Source organism: Chiroxiphia lanceolata, chromosome 14 (assembly GCF_009829145.1).
Source record: "Chiroxiphia lanceolata isolate bChiLan1 chromosome 14, bChiLan1.pri, whole genome shotgun sequence".
Taxonomy (NCBI): Eukaryota; Metazoa; Chordata; class Aves; order Passeriformes; family Pipridae; genus Chiroxiphia; species Chiroxiphia lanceolata.
Genome location: NC_045650.1, coordinates 7,275,201 through 7,289,681, shown reverse-complemented (window position 1 = coordinate 7,289,681; position 14,481 = coordinate 7,275,201). Strand labels below are relative to the sequence as shown.

At 36.1% G+C, this 14,481-nt stretch overlaps 1 protein-coding gene across 5 annotated transcripts in view; it reads right to left on the bottom strand.

Moving 5' to 3' along the window:
• Positions 1-14,481, bottom strand: part of DIAPH2 (diaphanous related formin 2) — a 199,365-nt gene that overhangs the window by 66,562 nt on the left and 118,322 nt on the right. For all 5 annotated transcript variants that reach the window (XM_032701648.1, XM_032701649.1, XM_032701650.1 and 2 more), the window contains one exon: positions 2,430-2,565. In XM_032701648.1, coding sequence (XP_032557539.1) covers positions 2,430-2,565 — 136 coding nt within the window. The remainder of the gene's footprint in view (positions 1-2,429; positions 2,566-14,481) is intronic.

Sequence of the window (14,481 nt, the reverse complement as noted above, 5' to 3'; positions counted from 1 at the left end):
TAGTAGGATTTTTATCAGTTTACATGTAGTATTTATGTGGCATCTCAGTTATACAAAGCACAAAACCACCAAACTAAGTAAACCAGTCTTCAAAATTGTGGCAGCTCTGGGGTTACTTCATCACTGGCTATTATTCAGAGCAATTCTTGATTCTGGCCACACTGAATTTTTTGCAGTTACATCAAGAACATGATATTAATTCTAACATTTAATTATAACTAATCTAATCTGGATTCTCCAGTGGCCTCAAAAAAAAGTTGTCACTGAACAGCCAGGTAACAAAAAAACCCCAAAAAACTTATTACAGAACTACACACTAAAAGGTTGGAAAATGTAGGAACCCTATTGCTCTGACCTCAAAGGCTGTAGCAATATGTTAAAATGTTATTCTTGAAGACACAGCTAGAGAAATAGCTGAAAGAGGGTTAGGTTAAAACACCCCTTTGGGTGAAAATCACCTTGTCAAAATGACAGCTTGAGAGGACATCTGCCTCCTTCCTCTAAGTCTTCTGTGTCACATTCACTTAGACAAATTTACAAACTATTTATATAAGCAGGAATGAGCACACAGAAGAAGATACATTAAGAAAAAAATTAGTTACTTGGCAAAAAAGTCAATTGAATATCAGCGTCACAGAATCCAGTGGGGATGGACACATCCCCCTCCTACTACCATGGCACTAGAGTTGTACTACGTGAAATGGATAATTCAATGTATTTAGAAAGTGGAAAAAAAAAATTTAGAAGTATTAAACTAATTTACTAATGTTGTGTCACAGGTTTAGAAACACCAGTCATTTAAATGGCACTTTCAGTGCATTGGGTCTTGTACAGTTCTTCGCATATTTGCATTTTCAGTGAAAGAGGCTATAATGCAAAATTAAACTTTAGTTTTCTCTGTGGACAAAAAAGTCTTTCATGATGAAAAAATGCTATCAAGTGTACTGAGGTATCTATGCCACTGTCAGCTGTGGTCTGCTCCTCACCTGCTTAAAAAGTTAAGGGATGGAGACAGGTATGTTCTCATCTACTGAGGAGGGGCAATTTAAGGAGTTGTAACTTCAAAGCGAGAGCTACAGCCCTTAAACACAGACCAGTTCACTGATAACAGAATCTAAGTGAGCTTTTCACACTTTGAAACAGCTAATAAAACATATTGGTTTACATTGTCTTAAGTGATAGTTTAAATAGCCTCTCTCAGTGTGTCTTCCAGCACACTGGCAGAGGGAAGGGTGATGAGGGGATATTTAGGTGGTTCTTTCCCACTCACATAAAAGGGCCTGTCCATATTACTGTGGACTTTTCTTTTTGGTGGGTGAGGTGACAGATATTAAAGATTAGTCAACTGCCCATAGAATGCATTAGAAAAGTCTCATTAGAAATCTCCACAAACTTGACTTCATAAAAAAAAGACAAAGTGTTTATGTCTGCATTTAAATTTTATATTTTGTTTATGGTTAAACTGAAATTAGACTCATCTTTATATGCTCTGATATTAAAGTTTGTCACCTATACAGAGCAACAGAGCTTATCTCAGTGTCACTGTCAGTTCAAGTAAGACCAAAAATAACAGGATTTGTAGTGTGACTGCAGAAACTCTCCAAAAACCAAACAGCATTTTTCCATGAGTATGGACCTGCTAAGTGAATAACAAAGATAAGTGTTTTATAGCTGGGTCAGAGTAGCAAACTCACAGAAACTGAACAAAAACCCGCAAGTAATCTCTTGCACAAATCCAAGTTTTACCACCTCTACTTGCCTTCTAGAGTCAGACAGGTAAAGAACAAAGCCTGTGTTTTACAACCTTCTGGAAATATGTACAGCATCAATATCAAGCCCATTCCATTCCTTCTTTTTCACTTTCTCCTCTCTTAGGGTGGCCCCATGCGAAATACAATATTCTCACAGCTGACAAGTTTAAACACATTGCTTTTTATCATGCTGAAATGTCACTCTGAACTTAGACTCCAAGCTCAACCAGATTTTCCAGCTCCTAATAGGACTATTGGGAGAACATTCATTATAACATAGAGCCCCCAAGCCCAAAAACAAAGACATTAGTTGCCACAATACCTTGATTACAGAGTTGTTTACAGAATGAAGTGAACAACAAAGCAGTGAGATCCTCCTTCTTGGAAGTAAACCCATATGAAAAAAAAGTCAATTAACTGCTACAAATGAAAAAAAGCCAATAACTCACAACAAAACACATTGAAAGGAACGTGACACATAATAAGTGACAGATATAGAATTACAGGATCAGGTAGGCTGAAACAAAACTGAAGTTTCGATTTCGAAAAAATTAACTTTTTTCAGCTTTCCAAACTTTGAGCAAGCATTTCTCACACTGATCAGAAAGAGCCTTCGGTTTGTTGCTGCTGACTTTGTTTTTCTTTTAACAAACCTCTCTGTTAACAAGGATGCCTCACCTTTGTTCATATCAATCAACTGCTGCTTCTTCTTCTGTCGCTCCAGCCTCTCCCGTTCAGCCTTCTCCTTTGCCAGTTTGGCTCTCTTTGTTTTCTCCTCCAATTCTCTTCTCTTGTTGTTTTCTTTTAATGCCTCCTGCATTAGGATGAAATGAACATGAGCATATATGTACTGAAGAAAATAAAAATAACCTTGTTAGCACAGACTTACTGTGCTATTTATTGGATGCATTTACATCCAATGAGGGGAAAAAAAAAGGGACTGGGCAACCCAATACTTCAAGCATCTTCAGAAATCTTTGAGGTACATTATTATTAGTACACTTTAGCATTATTAATCAGAAAAAAAGAAAATTGAAATAGCTTTGCATTATGGTGAATGAAAAAATTTCAAGTTTTTCAGCACCAGCATGTCTGTACTTTTTTCCTGCAAGGGCTGGAAGTCTAGCTTAAACCTGTATCCTGATGCTAGGAGGGATGAGTAGGGATTAAGCCAAGTTTCCACTGCATTGTATTTCAATTACAAGTAACTGAGACTCAGTTGCTAGAATTTAAATTACAATTCATCAAAAACTTTTGTTTAAATAGCCAGTCTGGATCACTTAAACACATAAAACACACCAAAAGAAATGCAAAACAGTTGAATTTATAGATTACAACTCTAAAGTCTCTGAGTCAACAGGTTATACAAACTAGAAAATTATAAACTACAAATGTATAATGTTGTTAGATTGAAAAAAAAGAACAAAACACCAAAAACAAAAACCAGAAAGCAACCAACTATTTCCCATGATCTTGCCTGCATCTGGTCTGGAAAATATCCTCCTTTTCCCAAGGAGGTCAATGTTTGCTTTATTTCCTACGCAATGTGATCATGCTCTAAAAACCAGAAAAAACATATATGATCCCAAACACAAACAATGAAGATGATTTCCTTGGGGATGTTTCTGTAAATACCCAAGACAATACATAATTTATTATTTCACAAATAAAGTTTCCTTAAGTTTGGGGCAGGCATTAATTACATAGTTCTACTCAATCCTCAGAAATGACAATTCAAGTGTTTATAAATGAAACAGAATCATTTAGGTTAGAAAAGACCTCTAAGATCATTAATCCAACTGTTAAACCAGCACTGTCACACTCACCACTAAACCATGTCCTCGAGTGCCACATCTACATGTTTTCTGAACACTTTCAGGGATGGTGATTCCACCACTTGCCTGGACAACTTGTTCCAATACCTGACCACCCTTTCAGTGAAGAAATTTTTCCTAATATCCAATCTAAACTTACACCTTACTGTGCACACACTAGGAAGAAATGATGGACAGGGACATCAATCATCAATCCTACCTAAAGCACCTTTAAACATTATGACATACAAATTATATCAGTGCTTGGTAACCCAAGACTCCCAAATGCTTCCAAATAAAGAATATTCATTCAAGCAAGGGACACCATGTTTTAGTGTGCATATGCCATTTCAAGAGTTTACTGAGGTCAAATCCTACATTTCACCCCTTCTTTCACAGCTGACACTGTTTTAAAGATGCTGATACTACAGTTAGCAGTGATGGTACTTGTGGCCCAGCTTTAAAATTGGACTAAGAACTGCATTCACTGCACTATGAGAGAACCAACTGCACTGAGAAACACCTTTTCTTTCAGAAAAGAGAAAAGAATTAAAGGGCAAAATCAATGGTTTATCCCTTTTGATTTTGGACATTCTGTCTCTGCACATTCAATCACACTTGACAGAGATTTCATTTTACTGCAACTTCACAGGCTGTAATAGAAGTAAATGCCCACAATCTTATGAGAAAAAGCAAATATGAAATGTCATGGCTGCACTAGTAGCCCACTAGCCATTGACAGACTATGATTAGATCATAGATTCTGTCACATTTTTTAACAGGAAGACTACAGCAGGCTGAACTCAACAAGCTTTAAAGTCATTGTATCTGGAAATTCACTCTGAGCCAGGCTGCACAAGTTCTAGCTGAAGGGAGATTCTGTGCAAATTCAGACTGCAGTTCATAAAATACAATGGATATCAAGGATGATTAAAAAAAAAAAAAGTCATTCCAAAATAAAGGTCCAATCTTCTGGAAGAATAGTAAGATAACAACATACTGACAACTCTGTGTGAGAGTGCTTATCTTTATCTATCTACACCCATCTACCACCCAGAATGTACTTGTTTGTTATTACTCTCCACCAAGCAGTTGGACTCTTGACCATTTCTTATATTATTTACTACTGTACTGAAAGCAGGAAAAAAATAATTGGCAAAAACATACTCCCACTGGTTTTCAAGTTATGGGCTGAAAGCAAAATAAAACCGATATTCATCTATATTTATAAACATACTTTATATCTGAATTAATATTGCTAACAGATTTGATCATAGCTTCTCAAAGCTGATTGAAGATGACTGTGAAGAGAATTTTGACTCATATGTAGAGTGGTTTCTACAGCATTTCCTCTGCCTGGATTACACCACCAATCCTTTAAGTTGCATTTTCTAGAGTTTCAATGCAAAGGGTTATTTTTCTTTCTTATGTGGCTTTGAATACTTTATTATTAAGTATTTCCTCTTTCTTTAGACCTCAGGACTGTGGATAAATCAAATAACATTTAATACAAATGGGACATGATTCTGCATCTGCCTTACAACAGTGTTATTTGGGCCCCACCAATCTGAAGTTAAGCATTAAGTTAAGCATTAAGCATTAAGACATCTGGACATCATCTCATGCTTTCACCTGTTTTTCATTTGGCATGGTTTTTTACTCCTCTATACCTTTTCTCTTCCAGACTTTTGAGTTTCAGTGGATTTCTTTTAATATAGAACAGGATTTCTTTTAATATAGAACAGTGCTATTATCAGATTATTTTTTCAGTATCAAATGTCAGTGATACCCTTTTTGTGTAGGTTTGTAGGCTAAATTACCTCAAAAGATAGAGATCAGTTTGAATACCAAAAAAATAGCTCTGTAACCCACATTGCTTTTAAAAGATGGGAAAAAAATCAGCAGTTCTGTTACTGCAATGTAGCTTAACAGTGACAAAGTACTTACTAGTGTTCGTAGGTATTTACTACACATCTAGATTTATTCCCTAATTAAAGGATAAAACTAAACCAATCTAACAGTTACAAATCAGACAAATGTCACAGAGCAAGAGGCCATCCATGGGTAAGAATAAAAGCCTTCTCAACAGCTTTGGAAAACATTTGAAAAGCATTCATCCAGATACTGTCTTTTCAAAACATGTAAGTGCATGCAAAAAATAATTTTCAAGTGAATCTCAACAGATAGAAATATTTAAATGTATACAACCCCTTTTTCTGATGTGCTGTTCACAACCCTCTGTTTTCTTGGTTGGTGCAGAAGGCCATGCAGTTTTGCTAATTCAATAGCAAATTAAAAGTTAAAGAAAGTTTGATTGTGGGTTTGTTTTGTTATAATAAAAACAAAACCAAATTGTCTCTCCTAGCAGAAAAATAGATTCAGCAAGGAATATTATCTCTTTTTAAATGAGTTAGTTGAAGAGGCACATAGTTTGATGTTCCCCCTTGTGTTTATTAGGATTCACTGAAATACAGCTCTTGCACTCAGGACTGCCAGTTTACAGCTTGGCTTCCGTAAGAAGCAAATAAAAAATTAATGCATCTCTTGCATTCTGTACATATCTTAAGTTTTGACAGACAAACACATTCACACATCGACATGGTTGTAAATAGACTCTCAAAGGTAAATTATTAAAAACAAGAAGAAAGAAAACAAACTGCAGTGCACAAATCTCCCTGGATATTAAAGATGCAGTTGGCTACAAAGCGGTCATGCACCAATAATGAAGGCTGCCTGTGATCCCTCAGGCCTTCCCTAAATTTGCCTTGCAACTGCAAAATATGTCAGCTGAAGTTCCAGGAAAATAATCTTTTTCAGCCGTAAGTCGTTAGAAACAACAAACTCAGATTAACTGGAAGTTAATCTACAGAAATAGAGAGAGTTAAAATACAGCAGATTGTGCAATCAGTTCACATGTAAAAGAAAGATCTTTTGGTATTCCTTGGAGGATAACACATTTAAATACATTGCTATCCTTATGAAAATAATGGAAAAGAGATGTAATGAGCTGGTATTAAAGAAGAGCAGACAAATTGAATTTCCTGATGGGTGGCCATGAAACGGTAAGTAGAAAAGATTACGTTTGGGACACTGCCCTGTGCTTTGTGCATCAGGGCCATCACATGTGACAGGGAATGCCTTTGACATGCCAGCACAGATTAAGGGCTTGGCAAGTGTAACTCTGCTGTCTGCTCAGGTAGGGAGAAGGGGTTTGCTGCTGGCTCATCAGCTGGGTTGCAAAAGCACTTCGAACTGTCTAGTGATGTAAGGTAGAAGATGTTTGCAGTGTTTACTGGTCCAAGTTTAAGACTTCCAAGGAAAAGCTGTATTGTATGACTTAATTACTCAACTGTATGTGTTTGAATGATTACTAAACAGCCCACAAGTGGACAGGTTTGGGACTGTTTTACCAGCTCCTTTCAATCAATATTTGGATAGCAGAATAAACAGAAATGCCTAATTCTGGTTATTCCTGAAAGAGACACAGAGCTGAAAAACAAACATTAGCAAAACCGTAAAACTGTCTTTATTAAAAGAAAAAAAAAAACAAAAAAACAACCCAAAACTTAAAATAGCCAATGTTGGCTGTTTGGGTACAATCTGAAAAGAGAAACCAAGGTCCAGAGCAGATGAATTACCATTATGATCCAAAGCAATCTTTCTGGATCAAGGAGGAGACAAATGAATATTTTGGCACATGAAGCCTTGCATCATCATGTGAGCACAGTCATTTAGACTGTCTAACAAAAATTCACTCTAAGATAAATCTGTAAGAACTGTTCATACAAAAGCCTAAATCCAGTAGAAAAAGTCAATTATTCTTTTAAATAGTAGGACCTTGAATATGTGTGTAAGGTTTCCAAGTTGCTGGCTAGAAATTCTTGACAGATTTTAATAGAGGCTGTGAGAATTACACGCAATGTAGTGTATAAAGACAAAGTATTTAAACAAGAAAATAAAGCTGCCTGTGTTAGAAAGATATTGCAGGCCTCCTTACAGTCCTGGTTGGTGGACTATTGGAAGGAAGCATTGTAGTGGTTGTGTGGCATTACATTCCAAAGAAAGAACAAATGTGAGAAAACCCAGCACTGAAGGGATACACTTTATACAGCTGCAATTTCTTTCTTGAGGTTTCTTACACCTTCCACTTTGTGCTTCACATTGTGCTTTGACAGGATTATCCAATTCTATTAGCTTGCTTTGGATTTCCCTAAACGTGATAAGCAAGCAAATATGAACTTAAGGAAGTGAATGAGCTATAATTTACTACAACATCAGCAAGCTAATTGAAGCTGCAATAATGCAGTGATCTATCTGAAATCACAATTAAGACAAACATGGATTCCAATTATCAAATTATCTTAATAAGATACATGAACAAACAGAATGATGAGGTTAAGACTATACATGTGAAATGAAACTGTGGAGATTTTAGAGAGAAGTCAGATTCCTTCTAACACAAGACAGCTTTTCAGAAATATGTGAGGTGCAGAGATGTTGGCATCTGTAGCCTGTAAATGTCTTCTATGGAAGGGTCACTTCTAGACTTAGAGCCATGCCAAAGGGAATCAGAGCAAGTAAAGAAGTTTACAAGAGCTTTTCAACAGCTTAAATATCACAACAGCCAAAATCCCAAACTATGCCTTGTTTTCAGAGTGAAGTGAGGATTCAAAATCCTCATTAAAATATTATAAACTTCTAAGGTAATGTCTGGAAATACTGATGTTACTCAGTTGGACTCACTGCTATCAGCTGAATATCAAACAAAAAATTCTGAAGGAAGGCTTTTAATCCTTCTCCTTTTCAAGATCAGGAAATTTAGCTTCATGATTTTCTCTAGACTATGTTTTCTCATATAACTTTTGAAAATATTACTTAATCAGTGGCATCACTACCATGAAATATGACATCTAGTGGTTTTACCTGATCCTGAAAGGCACCCACATCACCAAAGAAACAAATTAGTCAGGTCAGGACAAAATCCCAAGCCCATCTATGCTGCCTGTTATTTCTACACGTGCCAATCTTAAAGTGCTTGCCAACTTGGTGTACTTTGATTCAGTTTAATTTCTTTTATTATTATTTATTTTTACATCTTTTAGAAAGTTTCCAAGAGAAATGTCATCCTTGTGTTTTATATCATGAACAGAGTAAGTGCTTATGCAGCAGCACTAACCTTTTGTAAATAAAGCTGAGTTACTGCTCCTACGTGCATCCTTTTGCTTCCGATACCACTCCCTGTAAACTTTCATAGCCTACACCTAATTCCTGGTTTTTTCTGTATAATGATTAAAAATAATTCTTCTCAGCACTAGCTGCATGTATACACTCAGATGAGAATTCAGAAAGCTTACAAAAAGGTTTGTGTTTCATTTTTTGGGACAGATAGGAGGAAGGGCTTGCTATATACTGCCTGTTAATAAGGACAATGTTTCACTTTTGATACTACCTCTTGGGAAATTCCGCTGAAGAAAATATTTCTTGCTCATTATTCTTTATTTTTTCATAGCTTCCTGCTAGCTGGAAACTGTTATCTTTCAGACTGCATTAAAGAACTGTTACTTTTTAGGCAGAAGGGACAAACTGTATTCCCAGACAAATAACCAGGGAGAAAAATGAATAAATAGAGCCTTTCTTTTAAACCACTCCTGAATTACAAACTCAATTTACGAGCTTGAAAACTGGGAATTTAGCCTGACTATGCATCGTATTTCATAGTAAATCAGATGTTTATTATGTATTTATTTATGTATTGTATATTCATTGATTTATATTACTGTAGCCAGTGACCTGCTGTATTCAAGGGACATTTCAAACAAGCCACAGGAAAAAGTCAAAAAAAACATTCCTGAGTCATGCAGCTTGAAACTTACTTTCAAGTAACTTACAAGCAAACAAATATCAGAAAGTAGAAAAGGTCTTATAGGTACATTTATACTCAAGACACTGAATCCTCTGTAGTGAAAGTTGTTTCTTATGAAGGCAACATAACAGATGTTTTGTTTCCTGGCTGGTACAGGACATCAATCTTACAAAATCTTGAAAGACCAGACTAGTGGTCACCAATAAAAATTGTTCAGTTTACTGATCATTTAATATATCTTATCATTTTGGGGAGATTTCCACTTTCTGGCTCTTGTATTGCAGGGTTACTGTAACAGATCCTAGCCATACAGTGCCCATCAATCAATAGTCAGTGTTGATACAAAAGGGCAGTTTATTTCACTGGTCTTTTACCAAAAACCCATCTCTCATGCTGCTACCTGATGAGTTACTCACATCTGCTTAAATATTTACTTATACTAGAACACAACCCTTTTGCTCCTTGTACATTTATAATGTAATTTAAAGATTTAATTCCTTATTCAAAGAGTTGAATTTACACAAAGGTGAGGGAAGCAGCCACCACTGATAAAACTATCTACTAGATATAAAAAAAAAAAAAAATCAGTTCACTGAACAAAAATGCCTCTTACTCCTTCAAAAACAACTTTAATTCAGCTTTAAGACTACCTGCAATAAAGGGAAGTCCATAGAGCAAACAAAATTTGAAATATTTAAAAACTGTATAACAAAAAACAACTTTTCCTATCTAATGCTAAAGTACATATTTCATACAACTTCCATGAAGCACACAATCTGATTAAAAGAATGTTTATGTCCATTTACAAATGTTGGCATGACAGATTTGGTGGATGTTTTTCAATATTCTACCACCAACAGAACCAAACATTAAGAAAGTGACAGCTTAAAAATATTACAAGTCACTTGATATAAACTGTGAGACAGCAAGTTAAAGTAAAGAACCCAAACAGAAAAGAACAAACTGGCATCTTGCTTCAGGCAACTGATTAATCATTATTTGATAAGAGCCTGAAACAATATCAAGCCAAAATGCATCAGGTTGCAATTGTCCTCAAAGACAACCGAAATTTGTGTTTACTTTCAATGGAATAAAGGATTAAATCAGTAAAAATCTAAAAAATATTTCTTCTTCAGAAAGTCCTAAATATAAAAGAGATGATATTATCCAGTAGACTTACTATTTTAACTGCATCATTTTTCTTTTCCTCCTTCTGGGTTGAATTTTGACTCAAGTTCCATTGGCAAAGGAAAGTCCTGCTGAAGTGCTTTACTTACAACCTGTGATTCACCTCCTTAATTATGGTGAGGTTATCAAGACATACTTCAGCACAAAATCAGAGAAGTAAATGAAGAGAGAGGTGACACAAGCACCAGGACAAATCTGTTTAAAAGCTCACTTCAAAGTTTTAAATATTCTACCTACTCTTAAAACAAAATAAAAAAAAAAAGGGATTGAGCAAGGATCAGCACTGTGAGGGACACGATGTCTGACTGCAAGAGGGGGAACGTGATGCACACTTTATTTCCTTGTCCCACTGCACCCCTGGCTCTAATTACATTTCCTGCAAAAATGGTTAGAGAAGCCTGGGGATAAAATGGGAGCAGATATAGAATAATAAATAAATCTTCTCTCTGCATCTCTAGGCCAACTCCCTGTGTTGCAGCTCAGTGAACTGAGCAGGCTCACAAGGAGTGTTTGGTCAGAGGTTTGGTCAGGGGGGCTCTAAGTTTATTTGGGAATTTGCAGTTGTACAAAGGGCAGTTTCCATGGTGTCACTTAGACTGTCAACCCCCTACACAACACTTGCTTCCTGCTCCTGACATATCAGAACAGCCCAAAAAATACTTATTCTCTCTCACACAAAGGTAGACAGATGTTGATAAAAACTAAGTACAAAAGACTGTACTTAATTTTGGTACTTGTTTCGAGACTTTGTACAGTTTTTAGAACAAAAAAAAGAACAACAAAATGCCCACAAAAGAATGAATCTTTTGGGGTAATTGTCTGTTGCTGGGAAAGCATAGGAAGTGTTCCAACCCTAATCAATATGTCTCATGAACAAATTGAGAAAGGTCAGTTCCTGTAAGAGCCTACACTGCCTACTTAGAATTGCTTTTCCTCCTGTTGTTTAGGGATAACAGAATAACAAATTATTTGTGTGAAAAATTCTGTTGGAAAATAACTTGAGGAGAAACTACAGAGCCCAAAGGAATATCCCTATATTGCTGTTACGTTTTGATCAGAAGAATGAAGGATGAAAAACAACACTGACTTCCAGAAAATGTTTTTCTCGTAAACTCTACATCTTTTCATTCAGCCCAACAACTGCTGAATGCTTAGACCATGTGGAGGTGCATTTGCTAAATACTGTTTTTGTCCAACTTATAAAAGGCAAGCAATTAAAAAAGATGATGCATGAATCTACTTTTTCATTTCAAGTAATAAAATAAGCATTATTTTCCATTAAACATGGCATTTCCTTCAACAAATGTCAAAAGTCTTTAACATGAATTTTCAAAAGAGCAGCTGCTTTCTTACCATTAAAATAGCTTGATATGAGTGTTATAAGACAAACATATATACACATATTTATATGTATCTGTACATACAAAAACACAGAGATAATTTTCTCTGTGACCTGGGGATGTACCATTCAGAATATATTCCTAATTTAATTCTATTAGATTCATCTTTAGAAATATCCACATATATGTATTCCACCTTCGTTAAATACAGTAGCTAAGTTGCATGATGCCATAACATATTTTTTAGTTGTAAATAAAACAAAGAAAAATTGACATTCCAATCAACCTATTTAGTCAGTATTCTTGCTTTTCCATAGCAAAATCATAGGTTAAGCAAAGGGAAACATCTGTTGTACAAACGTAACAGAAGTCAAGTGAAGCTTTTCTGAAGGGCTATGTTGAATTTAAGTGCTCACAAAGGCCAATTATCTCCAACTATATACACTGTGGTTTCAATTAAAATGCAATGTATATGTAAATTGTTCATTATTCCCAACTAACCTTCAAGGAAAACATTCTTAAAGCACAAGCAACACCTGTCCTGCCATGTGGGAAGCTGAGCAGGTGGGACAGGGGCCATCTTGGCTGAACAAGACATTCCTGATGGAGCTCTGACACGAGCCAGAAACATGGAGAAGTGGAAGACCAGCTACACTATCCAGGAGGGATACTGCCCAGGGAGGGAAGCAGTTAAGCCAAAGCTCAAGTGGAGATAAACTGACAATGAGAAAAGTAACAAGAAAGGCTTTTATAGCTACAAGGACAGACAAAGGAGGATGAAGAAAAACAAAGGCCAGCAGTTGAACGGAGGATGGAACCCCACATCAAAGAAGGGGCTGAAACACTTGTGCCACCTCCATCTCAACCTTTGCCATCACTGTCTCACAGGTAGGCCAGGCAGCTGCCTGGTGTCATTACAAGGCCTCTATTTCATCAAAGTTGTGGGACTCAAGGAACATATCCAGTGCCTGGAAAAGGCAAATAAGCTCATCTTCAAAAACAGTGAGAAAACCCTGTTGCACTACACACTGGTCAGCCACCACTTCTGTGCTCAGGAAAATCACAGAGCCATTCCTTCTGGAAGCCATTTCCAGGCACACAAAGTATAAGAATGTGACTGGAAACAGCAACATTGGATATATAAATGGTAAATTGTGCCCGACCAACCTGATGGGCTTCTCAAATGAGATGCCTGGTTCTGTGGATGAGGGAAAAGCAATGGATGTTGCTTCCTTTGGCTTCAGCAAAGCCTGCAATGCAGTCTCCCAGTCCCAGAATCTGCATCCATGGAGATATTCACATCTCCCTTAGACAAGGTTCCATGCAGCTTGGACTAACTTCTACACTAACCCTATTCTGAGCAGGAGCTGAACTCAAAGAGCCCCATAGCATCTCACTACAGCATTACCTTATGTTTCTATGATTTCTCTTGTTGTCATAAAGGTCCACAACAGAAACATAACAAAACCAGAAGCAGCAATCTGAAGAACTTCTGAACTTCTACATTAAAATGGTTAGTGGCAGAAGAAACAAGCTTTTATCAATAGTCAGCCACTAGCAAGAATATAGGAGAATGATAAACAGGAAGAAACCAGTCATCAATATTTCAAAAATATTTGAAATTATACTTAAGTCATTTACCAAAATACTAAAAGAAGTTAATGGGACCACTTAGAGAAAGAATGCAGGCATTACATCAGTCTGAACTGGACAAATTTAATAAATATACATGCTCTAGGGAATGTTTGGAGATGCTGTATATCCTCAGTCTTATCTGATGGCTCCTGAATTCTTATCAGTAGTTACTACTTTCTTACAGTAAATCCTACAGACTAAAGCAGTTTCTGTATATTTTTCCTTTCTTTCAGGGAACCTTCTTGCAAACATCAAAATATTGCAGAAAATCTTAATTCTTTTCAGTAATTTTTTTCCTTATAGAAAAAACCTAAATTGCTGTACTGTGAACTTCTAATATTTGCCCTAGGCCTTGCTCAAGCGTCTGGAAAAAATTAAATCCCTAAACAACAATCTTTATGCCACTAAAGACTACAAAGTTCTGCTCTAGTGGATAAAATAAGTCAAGAAATTCTCAAAAGACCTAATTACAATTACTACTACTACTACTGTATGTATCTGAACAAGTGAATTGACTGAAGCAGAAGTGATGCTGTGGAAAAGAAAGTGTCTCCTCAAGCTACATAGGCCTTGGATTTCACTATTTTATATTGGAACATTGCTATTTAAATTAGTATGCATCATACATATGGTCCAAGTTCATTTCATTAGTGAATAACTTTGTTAAAAATAGGCTTAGAGGATAAAAGGACAGATAAAATGTTAAAGACCATAGAATCAGATGGATATAATAACTATTTAGACCAACATGAGCATTAGAATAGTATCCTAGGAAATTATTTTGTCCGCTTTCTAAAATTATAAAGCAATGCAAGAAATTAGCCCTACTTTTCAGGAAACTCAGAAAGACTATTTGGGGTATGTCTCTTCTATCTAGAAAAACCTTTGCC